General features: G+C 33.9%; 1 protein-coding gene across 1 annotated transcript in view; it reads left to right on the forward strand.

The window, feature by feature from the left end:
* Nucleotides 1-265: 265 nt before the first annotated feature.
* Nucleotides 266-25,137, forward strand: part of LOC132729604 (membrane-associated guanylate kinase, WW and PDZ domain-containing protein 1-like) — a 68,928-nt gene continuing 44,056 nt past the window's right edge. Inside the window, exons 1-6 of the mRNA XM_060715387.1 lie at nucleotides 266-1,019; nucleotides 3,044-3,157; nucleotides 4,713-4,832; nucleotides 6,047-6,341; nucleotides 6,655-6,728; nucleotides 24,681-24,738. Of these exons, the coding sequence (XP_060571370.1) occupies nucleotides 638-1,019; nucleotides 3,044-3,157; nucleotides 4,713-4,832; nucleotides 6,047-6,341; nucleotides 6,655-6,728; nucleotides 24,681-24,738 (1,043 nt within the window). The 5' untranslated portion in view covers nucleotides 266-637. The remainder of the gene's footprint in view (nucleotides 1,020-3,043; nucleotides 3,158-4,712; nucleotides 4,833-6,046; nucleotides 6,342-6,654; nucleotides 6,729-24,680; nucleotides 24,739-25,137) is intronic.

Consider the following 25,137-nt stretch of genomic DNA (forward strand, 5'->3'; position numbering starts at 1 on the left):
ACATACAACACTGACTTGCTTGTAAGTTTATTTACTGAAAAAATAAGTTCAAATTTAAACAACAAAAAATAAAAACTTTTATGAGTTTGAAGTTTGATTTTTATTTTTATACCAGTTTAAATTTGGCCGTGTTTTTCATATATTGTTTCGCTTTTCTCCCATATATAAATAAGTTTACTGTGTTCATAAAATAATTTATAACAAATTAGATTTTGGTGGCCAGTAAGGGACGTAGAATAATTGTCGGCGTCGATCTTTAGGTACATCCGGCGGTTATTGCGCATGCGTAAAAATGGAGTTTCTTGCTACAATTTTCAAAACAGGGCGGAAGATATGTTAATGTTTTGAATATAAGAGACATTATTGCGATATTGCCTAGGTGGAGATGATAGTTCATGCAATGCTTTATACTAGCCATTAGATTAATGCTCATTCTAATGGCCAAATCTTGTGCAAACTATGTTCAAATCTGAAAAATATCTGAAAATAATTATACGTCCGACAGAAAGTTTTGACAAGTTTTTATACCTACTCTTGTGCATGTTATTAAAGGCTGTGTTTGTGCGATGATGTGATTCTATATAAATGTGATTGCTGCAGTGTTTGTGTTCTTACTGACAATGATGTGAAAATAACTATGCTGAAGAACAAACAACCCCCTCCGATTCCAGCTGCAAAACCTGTCAGAGATCGCAGTGTGGGTCGAGACAAGGAAAGGGAACCATTAACCGATCCAAATCATTGGAGTTTACATGTACAGGAAACGCTTGTATCTGCACTCCCAGATGAAGCCCTTCATGTTACATTACTTGGGGGTGCAGACAATGGATATTTTCTGTATTTAGATGATGTAGAACATGATAAAATAACATACCACAGCGGTAGATTGGAGGCTGGTAATATTGTTCTTGAGATTCAAGGGCAAAGAATTGCTGGTTATACATTAAGAGATGCTCTTATCTGGCTTAAACAAGTCAGTCAAAATGGGGCACCTGTGATGATAAAATCTGTCAGACCAGGTATGATTATATTGAGTTTTATCACATAAACCGTGGCGCAGGAGTGTAATAAAGCCATTTAAAAAAAACGATATTACACTAGACGATATTACACTAGTGTAATAACACTTTGACGTCACGTAATTTGCACTATAAACATAGCCTTAAACAGTTAAAGCGCGCTAATGTTAGCGTTACACTATAGGCGTGTCAAAGAAAAATGACTCTTGTTAACAGTTTACTGTTCTTATTTTAATTTTTATATATAATGTGATAAATAGAATATTATATTTGTGTAGATTCAATACTAAATTTATTAAACTCGTTGAATAAAATAATATTAATTTATGCTCGCCAGAGGCTCACATAATATGATTTTATTCAACTCGTTCAATAAATTTAGTATTAAACCTACACTCATTCAATATCCTCTATGTATTATTAACTTTTGAAAAGTGAGTCATATTATACTTTATAGTAATAAGTGACCACTCAGTCCCAAAACTAACGCCTCAGAGTCATTTTGGCACTATACTAACACCAAACAAGTCAACTCGGCCCATATTTGTTTTACTATTTGTCTATATAGATGCATTGTTGTTTTTGTTTTTTTTATTTTTTGTCGAATATTATGAAATAATGTTTGTATGTTATTATAATTTATTGTCACAAAATTAAAGACAATTAATTTTTACAGATAAAGAAAACAAAATTTTATATGTGGCCGAGTTTTAACTTTACCAGCTGACCAGTGCCTTTATTGTGTCATAGAGAACTCTGCAAAATGTTTCAACTAGGTCATTCATTTATCTAACGCTAAGACATTTCATCGCTATGTTTGTTAACCAAATTTTTGAATCTAAGTAGTGTATACATTTCTATTGTTAAATAGCTGCTATTACCTCTCTGGCGTGGGTTCGATCCCCGGGAGATGCTTGGTAGTTTAGCGCGGAGGAAGGTAGTCTAGTACTGGTGTACCTATCCAGGAATGATGGTTAGGAAACTACCCGACTATATGACTGAAATAATGTTGGGAAAAGGCGTAAAATGAAACAAACAAACAAAAATAGCTGCTAAAAGCTAAATTTAGACTTAAAGGATTCCAAAGGTAATAAGTACAGCTTGTTTTCTACTTTGTTGCCACAGGCACATGTATTAAATGATAAGCAGAAAATTGTATGCACAATCAAAAGTACAATTTTATTGCAAAGCAAATCGAAAAAATGCATGGGTATCTACCTATAGATACAATAAGAACCTTATAATATTGTATTGGTAGATAGTACTTTAGTAGATACCCATGCATTTTTTGTAATCTGCAAAGCTGTTAACAAAGTAATGTTCTGGAAATGATTGCGCTTGGCCTGAAAAAAATATTGTTGCCTTAGTGCAGTAAGGGGTTATTGCCCATTATGAAACAATACGATTAGGAATAAACCAATCACTGCACTAAGGTGTCAATATATTTATTCAAATTATTGTGTGCATGGGTTGTTGTATACCTAGAACAATCACTGATTTGTAAATGTGATACCTAGATTTGGAAATGATTCCACATTCGTTGAAAAATACTACACAGGTGGAAATCATTGAAGGTGTGGGCAACTTGCCTCTGTCGAGACCATACCAAGCCCCCTTTTCATCTAGATTCTTGTCCGGTGATTACACATTAGCTGAATTGCCAATTTTGGATAAGAGGACATAAATTAAGACATGTAGTACACTTAATAAACAAAGATATAAATTCATGATTTTCAAGGTTTGCAAAGTCCTAATTAATGCATCTTCTGAAGTCACATGTTCATATCAATAATTAATACTTAAAAAAATTTGCATGGCTACAACATGAACATTGTAAACTTTGTTTAGAACAGATTTATGCCCCTAAGGGGTGCATTATAGATTTGCCCTTGTCTCCTGCAGTACAGTGAAATTTATTTAGGGGCATTCATGTCCTATAGACATATTTCTAGTTGATTTTGATTAACTGAGAGGATAATTTTTGTACAGTCATATGTATATGTATATGTTTTTAATGATTTCAGGGCAATTACCAAAAGACTTGAGACATTATTTAGGTTCTCGTTTTCCTAAAGGCTCAATTGATCATGACCAGCAACAGACGATACGTGATAATCTCTACCTCCGTACTGTGCCATGTAAGTATTCGTGTAATTTTAAAAGACTGTTTATTAGATAATATATCTACTTGTGCCCCCCCCCTAAAATTAGATCATAAAACATTAGTGCAGTGTCATTTCAATTTCCATGCTGAATATGTGGGTCATGTGACATACTGCTACATATACCAGACTCATCATGACACAGTTCTTAGTTAATAACAGCCACTCAATAAGTGGCTATCAGTGCATACATGTACTGAGAACTTTGATTGGCACCTATTGCTTACAGTTGTATAAACATGCAATTCTCTGTCACAGGAAAGTTGAGGAAATTTTCTACAAAGAATCCAAACAAATACATTGTTGTCTTTCTTACATTTATAATGTAGTTCATCTGAGCACATTTTGATTGATAGTATGATGTTTTTCATCAGTTGTTATCTATAATTTTCCAAACAATATCTCCTTAAAGTTACATTTAATAAATTTCATAAAAAAACTAAATAGCGACATTTCATTAATAAATTGGGTTTTATATCGACTTCAGGTCTTATTTTGGTGTCCAAACAACCAAAATTAGTTTTATTAGCATAAAAATAGGTAACCTCATTGTGGCGAAATAGGAAGTACAATTTCTGTTTGCATGAGAAACTCCGCCTTCGGATCATCCGTACATCAATATTATATTAACAAACATGACTATAAGTGGCAGTCCTAATTTAACGGTATATTTCCGCATTGTAACGGATGTTTTCATACAAATTTAATCTTTTTATGAGATGATTACTTTTACTGAACCCCAGGTTTAGTGCACCGTGAAGCTTAAAGTTAAACGGTTAAAGTGTGTTTGCACAAGAAAATATCACATTTGCTGTGTTCCGGATAGCAACTATAAAATTGTGACGTAGCGCATACACGAGCTCATTATAGTCTTCATTTGCATGTTAAAATTCGTATACGAATTTTAGTGTTACCGTGGGGTTTCCCGTTTAAAATCCTAATTTATGAACAATATTTGATGAGATTTACAACAAAACTATTAAACAGGTTAATGAAACTGTAGAATGTTTGATTTTTAGGCCGACGGCAAAATATTTTTACATATTTATTTAATGTAACTTTAAGTACTTTGTACATTTTGACCAAATTTCTCAGAAATGATCCTTAGGTGATGGTCACCCTTTGAAAACATTATATATATTTTTCAGTCTGATTCTGTTAGCCATAGGAGCTAAAAATCGATTTATGAAGTGAAATCTTTAAAAAGCCTTGTGCCTCTTAAATTAAGTTAATTTGACATGTTTTATTAAATATTTGCTTTCTAGCATTGCCTTATGAACCTTTTCAAAAGCCTCATAGATCATGCCCCTGGTATCATTTATTACCCTGTCTGTGTGGTCACTTTCACCACATGTTAAGTAAAAAAAAAATGTTTCCTCAGAAAGTACAATGACCAGAAGATGGTCCTTTGGTGGTTCTGATTTGATGCATGCTTTTTATTGCAAGGCACTTTATAAATTCATAAAGCTTTGAGGAAATTCTTTGTATTAGATTTTAGTTGTATTTTAAATTTTACCCATTTATGATGCAGGTACTACACGTGAACCTAGACCAGGTGAAGTTAATGGTGTTGACTATACATTCCTTAGTGAGAAAGATTTTCAGGAGCTAGAGAAGAGTGGCAGTCTACTGGAGAGTGGAATATTTGATGGTGTGTACAATTTTTAGATTTTTTCTTGTCTAAGTGCAGCTGTGCTGTGCTTGAAAGTCAGTTTTGTGATCACCTGGTATCCATTTTTAAAAGTACATCACCCAAAAGTTTAATGAATGTTTCTACATGTAGTCTGGTGAATAAGGAAGCAATTGAAGTTATAAATAGATTTAGAAAATGAAATCTTCTGTCTAAAACTAAGAGGCTTAGATATACACTGCAACCCTGTTATAATGCTCATGTTGGGGTCCAAGGTCTCAAAAATAACAGGGCACGTTGTAACAGAATGGCAGTGTATTTTGTTTGAAGCATTACCTATTTGTCCTGTACAAAGATGGTAAAAGTGATGCCCCTCTGGACTAAATTAATCTGGTCCAAAGGTGGTCATGTACCAGAAAATGCACTAAACAAAATGAAACAAGTTTGAAGACATTTTGAACTTCTGCTTGCTTGGTCATGTTTAGACTTACAGAGGAAAAACTTTTCCAACTTCTGCAAGAGCACAGATATTGTGTATGAAGTGAAGAATTGCCTAGTGTACTTTAAGATGTTTGCCAGAGTATTCATGCAGCGAAAACTGTTTCATAGGATTTATTAGATCTTTGCATGGTCAGAAACATTTAAAGCAATTTTGACTTATCTTCCACTTAATATTTTTTTAAGGATGGATAGTTTTTGTAACTGTGCATCTGGAGCCTTATCTTAGAACAGATGGATAGCATTACATGTATATTTCACAATAAGCTTTGCTTAGATATTTAAAATAATGTTCACTACTCGTCTAATTGGTGTCATGATTTGATAATTTTAGCATAAATTTGCATTTATCTGGAAGGAATGTCCTTTACTACAACTTGTATATTGTGCTTGACCCGGCTCAGTTTTGTGGGCTTTGTGTCAATAAGTGTAATGACTCCAAATTTATTTAGTACTGTTGTTTTACTTTTGTCCGTAGATCCTTTTTGTAGTTGTATTTGGTATAAAGGCAATACTAATAATGGAGGTGAAGGTCAAATCAAAATTAGCAAGACTCATACTATCTTGATAAAGATCTTAGATTTAAGTCCCAAAGGTTAATGTCAAGGCCACTTGTTTTAAATATTTTGCTATAGAGATAATATTTGTTTGAACATCATTTAATGACTGTCTTCAATCAGATTAAACAGTCCTATTGTTTATATAGTAATGATTAATTTTTTTTGTTTCTTCTGTAGGAAATATGTATGGAACACCAAAACCACCAAAAGATCCACAAGGTCAAATACCTCGCCGGACAAGTTCTATCGGTAGTATACTACCTGGGGCTCATCCCTCTGATGGGAAGAGGCGAAGATACCGTAGTAATACAGATTTAACGCCTAAATCACCTGCTACACCAAGAAAGATTTTACCAGATCCCCCTCCACGAGGGAAGTCATCAGAACAGCCAGACTGGGTGGACAATCTGGGTCCACTTCCACCAAACTGGGAAATGGCATTTACTGATGATGGTCATCCATATTTTATTGAGTAAGATTTCTGTCTTGATTTATTTGTTGCCAGTATTTAAACGATTGGATAGTTGGTACATTTGGAAAAAAAATATAAAAAGATGAAACTAACCATTTTTTTTCAAAAATTTATATTTACAGGGCCACTGTTAACCCCTTGTTTCTTAAATTCCCAAATAAAACATGTAACAGTAAATATTTCATCAAATCCACCGTTATTAATCATAAATGATATTCAGAAAGTTGTGAAAATAGTCTTTTTATACTCAATTAAAATTGAAATGCTATGTTTTAACCTACTTATAAATTGATTCATTGTATTTTTGTTATAGTCATAACACAGAACAGACACATTGGTTAGATCCAAGATTAGCAAGTAAATCACCAGAAGAAATTGGAAATAATGGTAAGTTACCTCCCTTTCATATTATATAGAATATAAGCATCTTTGTTCTTTGTTCACCCTAGTGCAAAATGCTTAAAAATGAACTTTGATTCTGTGGTTGCTTGATGTCTGTTGTTTGCTGTTCATAGTTATGAACAATTTCTTTAACCCTTACCTCACTTACATTGTAATATCTTAAAAGAAATTGTCCAATTTTCCATTTGAACAAAACTATTCATTGAAATAAGTCCGACAGACTGTAAAGCAAAAAGTGCAGACTATGATTAGACAGCCAGATGCTCTATTCACATGGTTAGAATCAGTTTCTGTCAGGAAGATAATGGTTAAACTTTTCAAAACTTAAGATTTTGGCCCAGCTTTGGTGCCCTAGTATAAAAGTAATGGAATGGTTTTAGCCTGAGACACAGGAGCAACAAATCACAGAAACTGCAATGCTCAAAGCTTATATAAGTGCCATATGGACTGGAGTTTATATGGTAAACTTATTATGCCATGATGGTAACTTCTTTTACAGGAAAGATTTTAAATCTTCTCGTCAATAACTACATGTACATGCCCAGTAACTTAGCATTGCTTGTTGGACCTCAACAAAAGTCATTTTAAGTTGTTTCCCATTTTCAAATTTGGCTCTGTTTTAAAGGGAACCTTTATTATATACATGTAGGCTTATATCCTGGTAAATGTAGCACAATGAAACCTTGATGCCTACAACTACATAAGACACTAGAAATAAGATTTTTAATGCTTTTAAAAACAAAAAGAATAGAGGAGGAAAAAAAACATTAAATGTTCTATTATTATTCGACTTGCAAGTTTTGATTTCAGCTAAAAGAATTTAGAAATGATCTTTTGTTGATACAAGAAGCATAAAATTTTAACCAGTCTGCAGGACAAGATGGGTGCCAAAGTTAAAAGATTTAAATTAGATTTATATGACATCTTTTCTTGAAATGTTTATCACATTTTAATTAAACTCCAAAAGGAGTATCCTAGTGAATTTTTCCACACATGATGACTGTCAGACTCAGAACTATAGAAAGAAGAAAGATTTTAATGGCATCCTCATTAACTGTTGAGCAGATATTGATGAAACATGATTGGAAGATTCTTGGATGGTGAGGTACAAAAATACTGGTACTAGCTACAATTAACTAGTACTATTAAGCTACTATTCCACAAATTGTATTTTGGGCGTTTTTTTAAGCTCGAATATTCAAAGAATATGAGAGCTATTGTAGTCGCCCCGGCGTCCGCGTCTGCGTTGGTTAAAGTTTTTTGTAAAGTCAAATTTCTCAATTAATGCTTGAGATGTTCAATTTAAACTTACAATACTTATTTATAATAACAATGTACATCAGATTGACAAGTTGGATATCTCTGCCTACAATATTGACAGAATTATGCCCCTTTTTGTGTCGCCTTAAAAAGGTGACATATAGGGGTTACTTTTGTCGGCGGTGTCGGCGGCGGCGGCGTCTGTGTCGGCGTCGGCGTCCGCTAAAGCTTGTCCGGAGCATAACTCAGTCACTATAAGTCTGATTGACTTCAAACTTGGTATGCATGCTTCTTTCAATAACCCGAAGTGCAGTGCACAAGGACCGGTACTCTGCAGTTCTTATTTTTTGAGTTATTGCCCTTTGTTAATTTTCATACTTTAATTTTGTCCGGGCCATTTCTCTTCAACTAAAAAAGCTATAGACTTGAAACTTCATAGGATGATAGATCTCATTAAGAAGAAATGCAGTGCACAAAAACCAGTACTCTGCACTTCCTAATTTTTGAGTTATTGCCCTTTGTTAATTTTCATACTTTATTTTTGTCCGGGCCATTTCTCCTAATGTATAAAAGCCATGGACTTGAAACTTTATAGGATGATAGGTCTCATTAAGAAGAAGTGCAGTGCACAAGAACTGGTACTCTGCATTTCTTATTTTTTGAGTTATTGCCCTTTGTTTATTTTCATTTTTAGCTCACCTGTCACAAAGTGACAGGGTGAGCTTTTGTGATCGCTTTTCGTCCGGCGTCCGTCCGTCCGTCCGTCGTCCGTCCGTAAACTTTTGCTTTAAATGACATCTCCTCATAAACCACTGAGCCAATTTCATCCAAACTTCACAGGAATGTTCCTTTGGTGGTCACCTTCAAAAATTGTTCAAAGAATTTAATTCCATGCAGAACTCTGGTTGCCATGGCAACCGAAAGAAAAATCTTTAAATATCTTCTTTTAAACAACCCTAAGAGCTAGAGCTTAGATATTTGGCATGAAACATCTTCTAATGAGTGTCTACCAAATTTGTTCAAATAAAAGCCCTCGGGTCAAAATTGGCCCCGCCCCAGGGGGTCATTGATTTTTCCCTATATGCATATAGTAAAAACTTAAAAAATCTTCTTTTAAAGAACCGTAAGAGCTAGAGCTAAGATATTTGGCATGAAACATCTTCTAGTGAGTGTCTACCAAGTTTGTTCAAATAAAAGCCCTGGGGTCAAAATTGGCCCCGCCCCGGGGGGTCATTGATTTTCCCTATATGCATATAGTAAAAACTTAAAAAATCTTCTTTTAAAGAACCCAAAGAGCTAGAGCTAAGATATTTGGCATGAAACATCTTCTAGTGAGTGTCTACCAAGTTTGTTCAAATAAAAGCCCTGGGGTCAAAATTGGCCCCGCCCCGGGGGTCATTGATTTTCCCTATATGCATATAGTAAAAACTTAAAAAATCTTCTTTTAAAGAACTGTAAGAGCTAGAGCTTAGATATTTGGCATGAAACATCTTTTAGTGAATGTCTACCACGTTTGTTCAAATAAAAGCCCTGGGGTCAAAATTGGCCCCGCCCCAGGGGGTCATTGATTTTCCCTATATGCATAAAGTAAAAACTTAAAAAATCTTCTTTTAAAGAACCCAAAGAGCTAGAGCTCAGATATTTGGCATGAAACATCTTCTAGTGAATGTCTACCAAGTTTGTTCAAATAAAAGCCCTGGGGTCAAAATTGGCCTCGCCCCGGGGGGTCATTGATTTTCCCTATATGCATATAGTAAAAACTTAAAAAAATCTTCTTTTAAAGAACCGTAAGAGCTAGAGCTTAGATATTTGGCATGAAACATCTTCTAGTAAATGTCTACCAAGTTTGTTCAAATAAAAGCCCTGGGGGTCAAAATTGGCCCCGCCCCAGGGGGTCATTGATTTTCCCTATATGCATAAAGTAAAAACTTAAAAAATCTTCTTTTAAAGAACCCAAAGAGCTAGAGCTAAGATATTTAGCATGATACATGTTCTAATGGGTGTCTACCAAGTATGTTCAAATAAAAGCCCCGGGGTCAAAACTGGCCCCGCCCCGGGGGTCATTGATTTTCCTTATATGTGTATAGCAAAAACTTAAAAATCTTCTTTGAAAAAAACCAAATAGCTAGAGTTTAGATATTAAGCATGAAACATCTTTAAGTAAATATCTACAAAGTTTGTTCAAATAAAAGCCCTGGGGTCAAAACTGGCCCTGCCCGAGGGGTGTCATTGTTTTTAACTATATGTGTATAGTAAAAACATAAAAAAACTTCTTTTAAAAAACCCAATGAGCTAGAACTTAGATGTTTTGCATGAAACATCTTCTTATGGGTGTCTACCAAGTCTGTTCAAATAAACAAATAAAAGCCCTAGGGTAAAAATTGGCCCCGGTGGGGGGGTGGAGGGGCTATATACAGGTGAGCGACCTCAGGGCCATCATGGCCCTCTTGTTTAATTTTGTCCGGGCCATTTCTCCTTAAGTATAAAAGCTATGGACTTGAAACTTCATAGGATGATAGATCTCATTATTAAGAAGTGCAGTGCACAAGAATCGGTACTTTGTATTTCTTAATTTTTGAGTTATGGCCCTTTGTTAATTTTCATACTTAATTTTTGTCCAGGCCATTTCTCCGAAAGTATAAAAGTTATGGACTTGAAACTTCATAGGATGATAGATCTCATTAAAAAGAAGTGCAGTGCATAAGAACTGTTACTCTGCATTTCTTATTTTTGAGTAATTGCCCTTTGTTGATTTTCTTACTTTATTTTTGTCCTGGTCATTTCTCCTCAAGTATGAAAGCTATGGACTTGAAACATTATAGAATGATAGATCTTATTGATAAGAAGTGCAGTATACAGAAATGCTGCTCTGCACATATTATTTTTTTAGTTATTGCCCTTTGTTATTTTTCATATTTCATTTTTGTCCTGGCCATTTCCCCTAAACTACATTGTTCACAAGGCGACACATCCGACTCGCGGAGTTCTAGTTTAACTTAGACTTTACAAAAAACTTAATTTTGGTTAAAGTTTTTTGTAAAGTCTATCTTGCATTAGGCTGATTTTTCTCCCCTTTTTCAACTTAGAAATTCATGGTAAAGTTTTGCTTGTAAGCTGTTATCTCCATAACTACTGAAGGGTTTGTGCCTTTTTTGGGACAATTTTATGCATTCATAAAAAAATAATAAAGCAGTGATTTACTTGATAAAACATCTTAATTAAGTTAATAACAAGCCTTTGTACCTTTTCTGTCGATTTTATGTATTCATAGGTAATTAGTATTATTATACTCAATAAATCACCCTTGTGACAACCTTCCGAATAGTCGAGCCAATACTGTCCTCCTACAGTTCTTGTTTAAAAAATGTCATGAAACGATAGATAACCCCACAGTACATTTATATGGAACTAAATGATTAATACATGTCTTATCAAAAGAAAAAGAAAACATGAAGTGAAGTATTTGCAATATTTATCATATAATCATAACTTTTTATTGGTTGCCAGAAGATTATTTGGTTGCGGGTCAAACATTTGTGTGCTTGGCAAGTTTTTTATCATGATGCTGATTGCTGCACAATATATCATAGAAAATTGTCAATGAAAAGAGACAAATCAGAAGAACAAATCTTGGTAATCCAGTTTAAAACTGACATTTATATAGTATGGGAGAGAATCTTTAAATGTATGGGATTTATTTAGACTATAAAAATAATATCCAGTCTGCACTATTTGTTCTTAAAGGCACATTATGCCTCAGAAACGAATTATTTTTTTCCCTTAATAAAGGCAAACATGAGTTATATAAGATGTAAATAATGGTTCTAGCTAGAGCATGTTTGATGCTTAATATTACCTAAAAACAGTAGCTCTGAATGTTAAAGTATTTATCATAAAAGTAGCAAAATGTAAACAAAGTAGTATTTTGACTTCCATACAAAATACAAATAAGTATAAAATTACTGAATGCCAAAAAGCAACAGAAGCAAAAGATGGTTCAGGTAAATGGCCAGTAAGTCACTTTTTGGAAACGATAATAAGACACAAAAAATAAAAAGATTTTGAGAAGTGAACATAAAAGCATTTCTGGGGCATAATGGGCCTTTAAGTCAGCTCTTATTAACTTGAATAAGTTAAAGTATAGAGAGAGAGGCTTTGTTGTCTGCGTCAATGAAACTTTTTGGGTAAGTTTTTGCATGCAAGTTGGTGTCTCCAAAACTACTGAAGGGAATCGGTTGAAACTTTACTCACTAATTCTCTGTGATTATCTAATATGATGGGAACATGTCCAATTTCTTTGAAAATTTTAGCTTTTTACAGAGTTGTGCCCCTTCTCTTACTGTCAACAATATGATTGTCTAGCGTGTTGTCAGTATCATACTGTCATACTGACAGCTCTTGTTTTGAAATTTTCATTTAAGATATTTAGCTTGGTAAAGGTATTATGCCAGTTCCCTGAGTGGCTGTTTTAACTTGTGTGAAATAAATAATCTTAAATCTAAGGGTCTAAATCTAAATCTGTAAATATCTTCTTATTTAAATTCATCTGCAAAGTTAGTACGATGCTTCCTTATATTGAGAATAACACATTTGTTTACTTCATCATTGTTGGTGACTTAATAGTTTTATGGTAAAGTTTATTTTCCTTTGATCTTTCAAAAGAGCAAAATGGGGATACAGTACAGAAAATTAGTGCTACTTTCTCACTATGAGCCTTGAACGTTATTTATTTGTACATGTATTAAAAATAGAAAGTAAGATATCATTTGGCAATACTGGGTATAATATAGTACATAGAAGTACCCCCATTTAAACGGTATTCTTTCAGTTTTTAGCAATTGTGTAAACGTTTACAAAAAAATGTAAAAATTGTAAGTGTTGGAGCCTTCTTAGTGTGTTAATGAGTTGTTGCCCTTTGTCACTTAAAATTGACAATTTTGAATGGAAAATTAGCCTCAATACTGATGTTCATATTGGCATGAATGTAATATTTAAAAAGGGAAATAATTCAAACTATATTTAATCTAAGCCTATTTGTATTTGATTAAGTTATGGACCTTTTTATTTTATAACTAAACATATTTTTTTTCCAAGGACAGTTCATTGAACAGCTCTGTTATTTTTAAAGGAAGATTGATGACAGGAATTGATACATATATATTACATATTTTGATTAGGGCATGTTGAATCTTAAATGCCATTATAATCCACAAGTGTGTTGTTGAGTGATGACCCTTGTTATTTAAGTTTCTAAATACCAAAATGTACTCCAATTTGTAAACTTTTATAAAGTCCATGGTTTGAACTACATACAATGTAATTGAAAATTATAATATTATATTTAACTTGTTTGTACAATATATGCATGCTTTAAATTTTAGAATCTTTGAACAAAGATTATGATTATTACATAAAAACTTTAATGAGATCTTAAATATAATTATACATACAGGCATATCGTAAAGTAGCATTTCCAAATAAATTGTGAGTTAATGTGTAATAATTGAGCCGCGTCATGACAAAACCAACATATTGGGGTTTGCGACCAGCATTGATTCCAGACCAGCCTGTGCCTCCGTGTAGTCTGATCAGGATCCATGCTGTTGTCTTACAAACCCCATTACAAGTAGAGAAACTGATAGCGATCAGCATGGATCTTGATCAGACTGCGCGGAGGTTGGTTTTGTCGTGACACGGCTCATATGCTTATTCCTTTGTAATTGGATTTAATGAATTTGATAATGTGAGAATACATTTGCATGGCTTATTACTTTAGATCTTATAATTATAATTCTTAGTAACACACTGAATGACTAAATTACACCTTGCAGTAGTTATATTTATTAATGTAAGTACATGTATATCTGATGTCAACTACAACAAGAGCTAATGCTGGACACTACCTTTTCTCTTATATTCCGTGGAAAATTTATTCATATTACAACCATTAGAATTAGGACCCATATAAATAACTACTAACAAGAGTGTGATGGAGTGGATTTTTTTATCAAGCTAAATTGGAGACATAATCTATATATTGTAACTGTAGTTAATAATTATTATGCACTATAAAATTAGTGTTTGAAGAGAAGAGTTTTAAAGGCTTTAGGTTATTGTTACTTTCTCTATTAAAATAAAAAACTCCTGATTTTTACAATATTTACCTCCCTTGCCAAAGAAGCAGCCAATGTAGGTGAATTTTCAAATTCTTTTATATATGACTTGAGCACAAATTGTATAAAGATTTGTATGATGGTATAATTATGAGGGATTTTTAGCTCACCTGTCACAAAGTGACAGGGTGAGCTTTTGTGATCGCTTTTCGTCCGGCGTCCGTTCGGCCGGCGTCAGTCCGTCCGTCCGTAAACTTTTACTTTAAATGACATCTCCTCATAAACCACTAAGCCAATTTCATCCAAACTTCACAGGAATGTTCCATTGGTGGTCACCTTTAAAAATTGTTCAAAGAATTTAATTCCATGCAGAAAAAACTTTAAATATCTTCTTTTAAAAAATCCAAAGAGCTAGAGCTTAGATATTTGGCATGAAACATTCTTCTAGTGAGTGTCTACCAAGTTTGTTCAAATAAAAGCCCTGGGGTCGAAATTGGTCCCGCCGCAGGGGGTCATTGATTTTCCCTATATGCATATAGTAAAAACTTAAAAAATCTTCTTTTAAAGAACTCAAATCGCTAGAGCTAAGATATTTTGCATGAAACATCTTCTAATTGGTGTCTACCAAGTTTGTTCAAATAAAAGCCCTGGGGTCAAAATTGGCCCCGCCCCGGGGGTTATTGATTTTCCCTATATGCATATTGTAAAAACTTAAAAAATCTTCTTTTTTTATGCCACCGCAGCATCTGCGATGCGGTGGCATATAGCGATTCACCTGTGTGTATGTGTGTGTGTGCGTGTGTGTGTGTGTGTGTTTGTTTGTTTGTGTGTGTGTGTGTTATATAGATTATATAGTGAACTTAAAAAATCTTCTTGTGAAAAACCACTAGTCCAATTTCAATTAAACTTGGCAGGATTGATCCTTTGGGTGAACCGGGGGCGGGTTTGGTTTTTCCAAGCTCTGCTTCAAAATTCTCATTCCACTCGCCAGAAACATCTGGTCCTGCCAATGGCAACCCCACAAAGGATTAAACTGAATAAATCTCAAAAAATCTTCTTGTAAAGACACAAACAGGCTAGACGCTTAGATACCTCCTCCTGCATACAGGCCATTCGTGTCGCGCCCACCGACTCTACACAGACCTTCGTCACACCCATCACCATAGTCTGGGGTCACATCGGCCCCGCCCGGGGGTCCATTGCATTCTTCACATATACATGTACACTATACGTAAACTATTTTAAAATACTTCTTGTACAAAGCACGAAAAAGGTCAGAGCTTAGATATTTTGCCATACGCGCACTTGTCCTGGTCACGACCCTCCTACCCAGCATTGGTTCAAATCTACTACGCGCCCTGGGTCCAAATCTGGCCCCGGCCCGGGGTCCATCTGATTTTCCACTATATGTCCCACATATAGTAAAACTTAAAATACCTTCTTGTAAAGACCCAAAAGGCCTAGAGCTTAGATATTTTGCATAAGGCATTGTCCCTGGTAGACCCTTACCAAACGATTGCTTCAAATTATAGCCCTGGGGTCAAAATCGGCCCCGCCCCAGTGTCATTGATTTTCACTATATGTACAAAGAGTAAAAACTTAAAATACCTTCTTGTAAAAACCCAAAAGGCCAAGAGCTTAGATATTTTGCAGAAGGCGCATTGTCTGGTAGACCCTTACCAAGATTGTTCAAATTAATAGCCCTGGGTCAAATCCGGCCCCGCCCGGGGGTCATTGTTTTCCTTATATGTATATAGTAAAAACTTATAGTAAAAAACTTTTTAAAAAATTTCTTCTAGCAATTGACAAATGCTAGAGGTTAGATATTTTGCATGAAACATTGTGAAGTGAACTTCTAGCAAGATTGTTGTTGAATTATAGCCCTGGTGTCAAAATTGCCCCCGCCCCAGGGGTCATTGATTTTAAATATATATATAGTAAAAAATCTTATTGTCTGAAGGTAAAAGGCTTAGAGCTTTAATATTTGTTAAATGATATCATCTATAGGAACTCTACCAAAGTTGTTCAAATTTTGCCTCTAGTGTCAAAATTAGCCTCACCCCGGGGGCCATAGGTTTTCCTTATATGTATAAAGTAAAAACTTAAAAAAATCATCTTCTTTAAATTTACAAAGACTAGAGTTAAGATATTTTGCATGAAACATTATGTAGTGAACCTCTAGCAAGATTGTACAAGTTATAGCCCTGGGGTCAAAATTGGCCCGACCCCCAGGGGTCATTGATTTTCACTATGTACACATAGTAAAAAAAATAAAAAATATTTTTGTCTGAAGGAACAAGGGATAGAGCTTTGATGTTTGCTATATAATATCATCTATAGGTCCTCTACTAAAAGTTGTTCAAATTTTTCCCCCTGGTGTCAAAATGGTGCTGCCCAGGGGCAGTGATTCTCATTATGTACACATATTAAAAACAGAAAATAAAACAAATGTTTTCTGAATGGAGAGAAAGCTACAGCTTAGATATTTGACTTGAAATGTTGTTTGGTGGACCTGTATCAAGATTGTTTTGAATTAAACCCTTGGGTCCAAAATTTTGCCTTGCCCAAGGGGACAGTGACCTACTTTCTTGTCCTTTGATGTACAGCAATGAAATTTTGACCATGTGCACAGTTTTAGTTGTAAAATTGAACTTTGATATCACACGTGACTAGATCTTTGGTTGATCGCTGCACTACTCTTCCTGCTCCTTTCGCATGTACACGCTATGCAAATCTTCGAACCCTGCCTACACCAGATTAAGATTAACAGTGAACTTGATTCCAGCTGACCTACGCCATTTTGACAAACGTGTCTTACTGTGTGTCCCTTTCTGCATGCTAAGTTCGATGAACACTTAAGGCTGTGTGAATATCATGACCTTCACCCAACCAATTCCCTAGACCTCGAGTGCCATTGATACATTCCTACTCTGACTCTTTTATTGAGTTAACATTAGATTTAACCACTTATCTGATAATAAGAATAAGATAGGTCAGGGATCTATGCTTTATGACAATCTTCAATATTGTAAAGAAACAAAAAAAGTCTGTTCCTACACTACTATTTAGTGTTGTATTAATGCGGTGGCATAGCATTTTTCTCAAATGCAATCTTGTTAAGAACTCAAAGAGCTAGAGCTAAGATATTTAGCATGAAACATGTTCTAATGGATGTCTACCAAGTTTGTTCAAATAAAAGCCCTGGGGTCAAAATTGGCCCTGCCCCAGGGGGTCATTGATTTTCCCTATATGGATATTTTAAAAACTTAAAAAATCTTCTTTTAAAGAACTCAAAGAGCTAGAGCTAAGATACTTAGCATAAAACATGTTCTAATGGGTGTCTACCAAGTTTGTTCAAATAAAAGCCCTGGGGTCAAAATTGGCCCCGTCCCAGGGGTCATTGATTTTCCTTATATGTGTATATCAAAAACTTAAAAAATCTTATTTGAAAAAACCCAAATAGCTAGGATTTAGATATTAAGCATGAAACATCTTCTAGTGAATGTCTACAAAGTTTGTTCAAATAAAAGCCCTCGGGGTCAAAATTGGCCCTGCCCGGGGGATTATTGATTTTCCTTATATGTGTATAGCAAAAACTTAAAATCTTCTTTGATAAAACCCAAATAGCTAGAGTTTAGATATTAAGCATGAAACATTTTTTTAAGTAAGTGTCTACAAATTTTGTTCAAATAAAAGCCCTGGGGTCAAAACAGGCCCTGCCCCAGGGGTGTCATTGTTTTAAACTTATATGTGTATACGTAAAGAAACTAAAAAAAAATCTTCTTTTTAAAAAAACCGCATAATGACCTAGAGCTTAGAGTTTCAGCATCGCCATGAAACATCTTCTTATCGGGTGTCTACCAAGTTTGTTCAAATAAAAACCCTTGGGTTTAAATTCGCCCCTGGGGGGGGGGGGAGGAGATAAGTAGGCGTCATCTGTTCTTCATTAATATGTTTTTCATTATATGCTGTGTAGAAAAAACTTAACATGCATGAAAAGTCTTCTAATGAAGTGTTCCAAAGTTTGTTCAAAATAAATAGCCCGGGGTTTAAACTGGCCCCGCTTCGGGGGCCTTATATTACAGGTGAAGCAACACTCAGGGTCATCATGGCCTCTTCGTTGTAAACCTCTTTATCTTAAGCATATGATATACATTTGGACAATGAATCCTTCAAAACGGGGAGGTAATGATTTGCTATGTGAAAAACATTACCCAGTGATAATGTGTAAATAAATTACTTTCTTAATTTCCTGGTACGACATATTGATGATATAATGAAACTGTAACACGCGGCTCATAGAGTTTGTTGTTCATTGAGCTAACACTTCAATTAAAATACACAAAGAAATAACCTTTCAATGACCACTTTCCTGACATGGTCTTAAAAGTGGTCTTAAAATCAAGACTTTACTGTACATGAATTCCTGGTTTTAGACATTGCATGCGATTTATCATATCTGTGTAAAGATGCGATTGTTGGCAATGAAACACAAATTAAATCCATTCTTTGGAGGAATGATTCCTATTGGAAAATCTCTGCCAATTTAAACTGCATCAGCACTGACTTGATATGGTACTCAGATTGATTTTAAAATTCAGATTGTTAAAGTGAAGATTTTTTTTGTCTTTTGGAGTGTAAGCTTTTTGTTTATTATTTTTAGGCAGTTAATAAGTATGAACTGTTTGTTTGAAAGAAATCAGTAAATCTTTATAAATTTTGTGCCATGCAGTTTGATAAAGAAAGGAAGTATATTAAGTGTTTATGGGCATAACTGAGAATGTGACTTGTTTCTTGCTGCAGTTAATTAACAATTACCCAATATTGTTATTCTGTAGAGATTGTTTTAATACACGATGATGGAGCACTTATCCATCATTCAGTGTAAACATTCAGTGTAAAATACACTATGGGTAGAGAGAGAGTGCTTCCATATCTACATCACAGACAGTAAAAATAGCACACTTTTATCAGTCAGTTTTGTGATTCAGAAAGTGATTTTGACAGAACTAGAGATAAAATAGTACTAGTAAAGTGAAACAAGTTTTGTGAACTTTTCTGTTAATAATGATAAAACCAGACTGATTATTAATATGAAGGAATTAGGAACAAAAGGAGGTAAATATAATGTTGATGATTTGATTATAGGGACTGCTATGTTCCCATCACAAATTCCTTTATTTTGTTGCACTGATCAAGATATAGCTTGTTATAACAGCAAATGATAAACTGTTTGCATCAGTCTTTATTTCAATGACAATTTAATGCAATAACATAATAGACTAGATTGAAAACATTCTTTTTTATATAAGTTAATGTGCTCAAACTATATTCCATTTAGGAAGGAAATCAGGCAACAAATGACACTCGCAATCTTTAAAAGCAAAAAGTACTTTTTGTGCTTGTTTAAACTTTGTCATCGTTACATTATATACTGACAGGAATGGAGCATTTGTATTTTTCACTCTGTTGTTGTTCCAGTGTGATTTTGATCTCTCAGACGTAACAGTTACATTGTCTACCCTGAAGGTCCTCCAAGTCGGCTCACGTCTTGTCAACTGCTGGGGGGACTAACAGATATTTTCTATCCATTATGGGCTGTACAGACCATGTCATCTAATAATGATCTGCACTGTGAAGCGTTGCTATTCTGTCAATAGAATAACTTGAAACTATTGTCCCGAAAAGCGATGAGGAATCGCCCATCTTAGTGATTAGGGCATCTATAGGGTGCGAGGAACATTGGCTAAAGAGGAATTCAATTGGCTTATATTTTGCATCCATTATTTATCTGAAAAACTGTGTTTGGTATAATCCAATTACTGTCTTCCATGTTGGTCTGCATAGCATATTGAAGTAGTCCATATTTCACAAAAATCAATTTTGATTGAGAATTTGTTGAATTATTTGTGTTCTTTGAGAATTGCCAGACTGGTACCAAATAGAAGAGGAAATTTGAAATAGTGGAAAATATATAGCTTTGATTTTCATACAGTTGCATATATATTATTCTGTGGCAACTTGACTTCTTATATTTTGCTGATATTTTCTGTTCAATAAAATTCATTGAAATTGGAAATGTTTTAAGAATTTAGATTTTACATGTTGATTTTGATGAAAAGGGAACATTTTTAACAAAACTGGCAGGTGAATCTATGTCTTGAAGATAAGCATGATAATACTTCGCCCTTTTGTCTATGTTTTAGTTTTCTTCTCGTCAATGAAAAAGAAACACCACAGCAGCCAACTGTCTTCGGCAGGTCATTTGAGAGAAAGAATGTATGTAGGTAACTGTGAGTTTAGAGAGGAAGAGTGTGAGGAATGATGTTGGCCAAGTGAGAAAAATGATCCATATTGTTACCAGGTTAAGGTGTAGATAGTATGGGTGCAGGTTCGCTCGTAGAATTTCCGTTTATGACAGATGGAAGACATAAGGTAATGTGATAATAATTTATGTAATGTCCTCATAACCTGACAATATCAAGAAACAGAAATACAGTTTGGTGCTGAATAGAATTTACGTGTTTTCTGAGAAAGTTATAGCTTTTGAAATATGTCTGGTTTCTTTGTGTGCATCCTAATGTAAAGTATCAATCAGTTCATTTAATACTCTGGTCTGTTTGTTAAGCCGCTCACTAGGGAGAGTAAGTGAGATTTTGTAGTCCAAGCAGGTTTAGATTCCTGTGGGATCGAGGGTGATTGACCTCCACAATTGATGTTCGTAATGGTCCATTTTTGTTTTCTTCATTCAGAATAAATGTTGGAGCCAGAAGGTGGGCACGTGGGGCAGAAGAAGATAGGCTAATCACTGGTTAGTTGTTGTAGAAATAATGATCTTTTACTGCAGGTGGGCGATATAGGGCCATTTATAATCTCCTTGTTTAAAATCTCTTTGAAAGCAGATTTTTATGAAAGCCCATTTAAAAAGAAAAAAGGAAAAAAAAATCATTGCAAAGTATTCCTTTAAAATTTGACATGTCTTTTCATTTTGCAGTACTGTATTTCTTTTGCAATTTACAGGAAAAAATGGTGTTCGAAAAAAGCTATAAATTATTATATTTTTGTAATTTCAAGGATAACTCAAGGATTTTATAGGTTAATATAAACTAAACAAGTGTTTGTCAGCTGGTAGATAGTTAAGACAGATATACACATACTCATGGAACCAGTCCAATTTCCATCTGGATGTGCTTTATACTTTCTTGAGATGAATATAATATGTTAAATGTTGTCTAAACTCTAATGCAAATTTTATTTGGAATTGTTCAATTTATTTTTAGTTATATTGTCTTCTAATAGTGCTTTTATGGGTAAGCTCACTTTAATGACTGTATGATAAAGCTTAACTAAGGATTTTCATAGGTTAGTTTACAGTGTTAATTACAGCTTATAAAATTTATGTCTTTAAAAAAAATGAGACATTCTAACTTCTTCTATTGAACTTTGTAGAACGTAATTATGTAGTGACCGATAGCCAGTCCACCTGTACTTAAATTGATTTTGAAAAAAAACCCATCTCCTTTGAAACAATTTCTGGGAATGCAATAAAGCTTTTTCTGGAATGTTCTAACCACAAGGCTTTACCAAATACTCAAATCAAATGCATCCAGTCAGTTGCATTTTTAGGGTACATGGAAACTTAAAAAGGCTCACTGCCATTATTACCCCAGGCTTAAAATTTGCCATACCTCATTTGTTTTGAAATGCTTTAGAAATCTTCTCTTAGAAGCCTTTTTACATGTGACAGTGTAACATAATGTACTGTTTAAGAATAGGGAGAGCTATTGTTCTCACCCAGGCTTCCTTGTCACACTTTGGCCAAAGTTTTTGTGTGTAAGTTGGTATCTCAAAACTACTGAAGTGAATGGGTTGAAACTTCACAAACTTATTTGATAGCATAATAGGAAATGACTGTCCTATGCCCATAACACTAACATGGATTTTGACAGATTGAACTTAAAAAATTCTACATTAATATCCAGGCTCTTGTTTTACTATCAAGCACTGAGAATAGTCAAGCATGCTGTCCTTGATATTTTATAAAATGAAGCATTCTTCCTTATTTTGAAAGACTGTTTGGAAATAGATAATTTCTTTATAATACTTTTCAAAGATTTATTTTATGTTGATATCATATCAGATGAGATACATCAGTAACACAAGTTTGTAGGGGCCTCCATGGCCTAGTGATTTGTCACCGATTCAAATCATTTGCCTTTCACTGCTTCCCTGGACTTAGATGCCTTTATGTGAGAAGTTTGTTTATTATAAACAGTTGTTTTACTCGGATGCCTGCTACTGCATGAAATAGTTCACAGACAAACACCTGAACTAGTAAAGCTAGAAAAGTCATGACCTTAAATATTGACCTTGTTGATGGAACAAACACACACACACACACAAATTTGAAACACAATATATGCTTAAATACAGTTGACCTTCTCTTTGATTAAAAAGAAATGTCAAAAAGGGAAAAATGCAGAAAACAAAACCATGTCATTCAGTGATTTTCCCCGTTATATAACATATTCCGAGAAAAGGCCTCTTCCAGATTGAAATTTCCTTTAAAATCATGCAGTTTTCCCAATAATCTGAACTTAAACCTGCTTTTTTACTTCCCAAATTAGCAATTTTAGCGATAATTTTTCCCAAAATCTTAGGCTAAGGGCCCTCTTCCCAATTAAGTGAGAAAAATCACTGTCATTATTCTGTGGTTAAAAAAATCCATTCAATTTTCTATGCTTGGAAAAAGTACATCCTGTTTTCATTGCTTAGAAAAAGAACATCACGTTTTTCTGTGCTTGTTGTAATGCAAATACTTATCATTCTTCAAAAGAAACATGATAATTTGGGAGAAATGAGCCAAAAGTTGGAGGTCAGTGCCTGGAATATAATTTTTTTTTAATGTCTGAAAATCATTTTGCAGTGTTTGTTGTTGGGCGGGAAATATTATTTTGGGAACGCATTTTATACTATAATATTATAAGCTGTTATATGTAAAGTTAGGTAGTTTGGAAGTTACACACTGGCATCGTTATATCAACAGCAGTGTATATATAAGTCTACACACTGCCTTTCTGTGCACTATATATAAAGGTCACACAGAGATTTTGATGAAAGTTAAATTCTCGGAAAAGAAAAAGATTGTGATTAGATAAAGTGATGTTGTGTGTACTTTTAACCGGCATATTCGTTGATGCAGCTGGATAACAAATTTATTTCAGAAATGATATATATTACCTCTGAAGGTTTGTACATAATAAGTTTATGACGCAATTATGTGAAGCATATGAAAATGATGCCGTTAGATTGTTGGTCGTAGCTGATTTGCTTGTTTCAAATTGCGCTTGTAATAGAAACTGTATTGTGAATAAAGTAGTTCTGTTTTATTAGAAAAGGATAATTATTTTGTGAACAAGTCTCTACCAAAGGTTTGTTTAAGGCTTTGATATTCTTTGTTTTGTTTTTATTCATGTATAGTGTACACTTATTCAAAGCTGCATGCCTCCAGATTAGCAAAAATATTTCAAGAAAAACCAAACTTGAGAAAAAATGAACTAAGATTTTAAGAAAAGTAAAAGATTTGAGATTCAAGTAATAATTTACATGTTTGTAGTATTTATCATGTGTGACTAAGGCAGTGACTAACACAGTAAGGGATATTGTTGCAAATTTTGACCTCTAATAGTCTTGTTGGTAATTTTAATTATTTACATGAATTGTAAGTGACATTTACAATATGTAAACTACTTTTTGCCTTTAATTCACAATGTTTTAATCAAGTATACATTACAGTTTTAAATACATTTGCAAAAAATTTTCATGAAAATTAGCTTGAATCTGGTGGCATGCTGCTTCAATGAGTACAACCAAAGCAAAGAATGTTTCATAATAACCCTCCAAACTGATAAAAAGAAATTAAAACTAGCCAAAAAAATATTCAAATTATAGGTTTTAATGCTACTTTAATTTTGTTAAAACAGTACAATTAATTACTTCATTTATCCGACTGGTAGCTCTTTTTAGAACAAAAGTGCCAGTGTGATGAATAAGTAGGATTGGTCAGTAAGTTGCTCATTCTTTGAATTGGATTTAGTCATTTTATTAAGGTATCTTAGACAATTTATATTTTTTGGTAGCTGGGAAACTGGCTTGTTTTTAGCAACTGTCTGGATGCGGGGGTTGATGCTTTTTTCTCATGATAGAGCATAAGACTAAAAATATAGGTGGATCTCTTAGAGGAGAAGCACAATTGCAAAGATGGGTTACTTATTATTTTATAGTGTTGGAGTTATTGCCCCTTGTAATGTGTTATATTTCAGCATGATTTAAGGATGGTATTGGAAGAATCAGCAAGAAACAGCATAGGCGGATAGTTCTCATTGAGCAAAAATGCATTGCATTCTATTAAGTTAGAATGATTTGTAATGGGTTTTTAAAAAAATTTGTCCAGACCACATGTGCAGATTGAATTGAAGCATGATTCTGCATTTGTTGATAAATCTCATTTAGAAGAAACATATTTAATGTAATTTATTAATTAATTAAATAATTGTATTTTCAGAATTACCATTTGGTTGGGAAAAGGTTGAAGATCCACATTTTGGAGTATACTATATTGAGTAAGTTTAATGTACATTTAGTTAATTGATGATTTTGATTTTTCAAAGTAAGCATTATTGTTATTGTACATGCAATCTCATTAAAATCATATCTTAACTGTCGCTCCACTACACATTATGGTGAAGAGTAACGGAGCAAAATAATGATTTGATTTTAATGAGATTGTTGTAAGTGTATCTGATTAGAAATTTATACTCACCTGACTGTAAAATGAAGATGTGTGTACAGCCTTTGCCTGTATTAAAAAATTAACCTCTATCCATCATTAGAATTTTGGATTAGAGAAGATTTTCTTAAAATCTGCCAGCCAACCAAGCTTTTACAAAAATGATTTAAAGAATCCAATACTGATATATTATTGTTTTCTTATTATATTATTGATAATCATTATTAATGGC

Source organism: Ruditapes philippinarum, unplaced genomic scaffold, assembly GCF_026571515.1.
Source record: "Ruditapes philippinarum isolate M1 unplaced genomic scaffold, ASM2657151v2 ctg3692_1_1_1_1, whole genome shotgun sequence".
Lineage (NCBI taxonomy): Eukaryota > Metazoa > Mollusca > Bivalvia > Venerida > Veneridae > Ruditapes > Ruditapes philippinarum.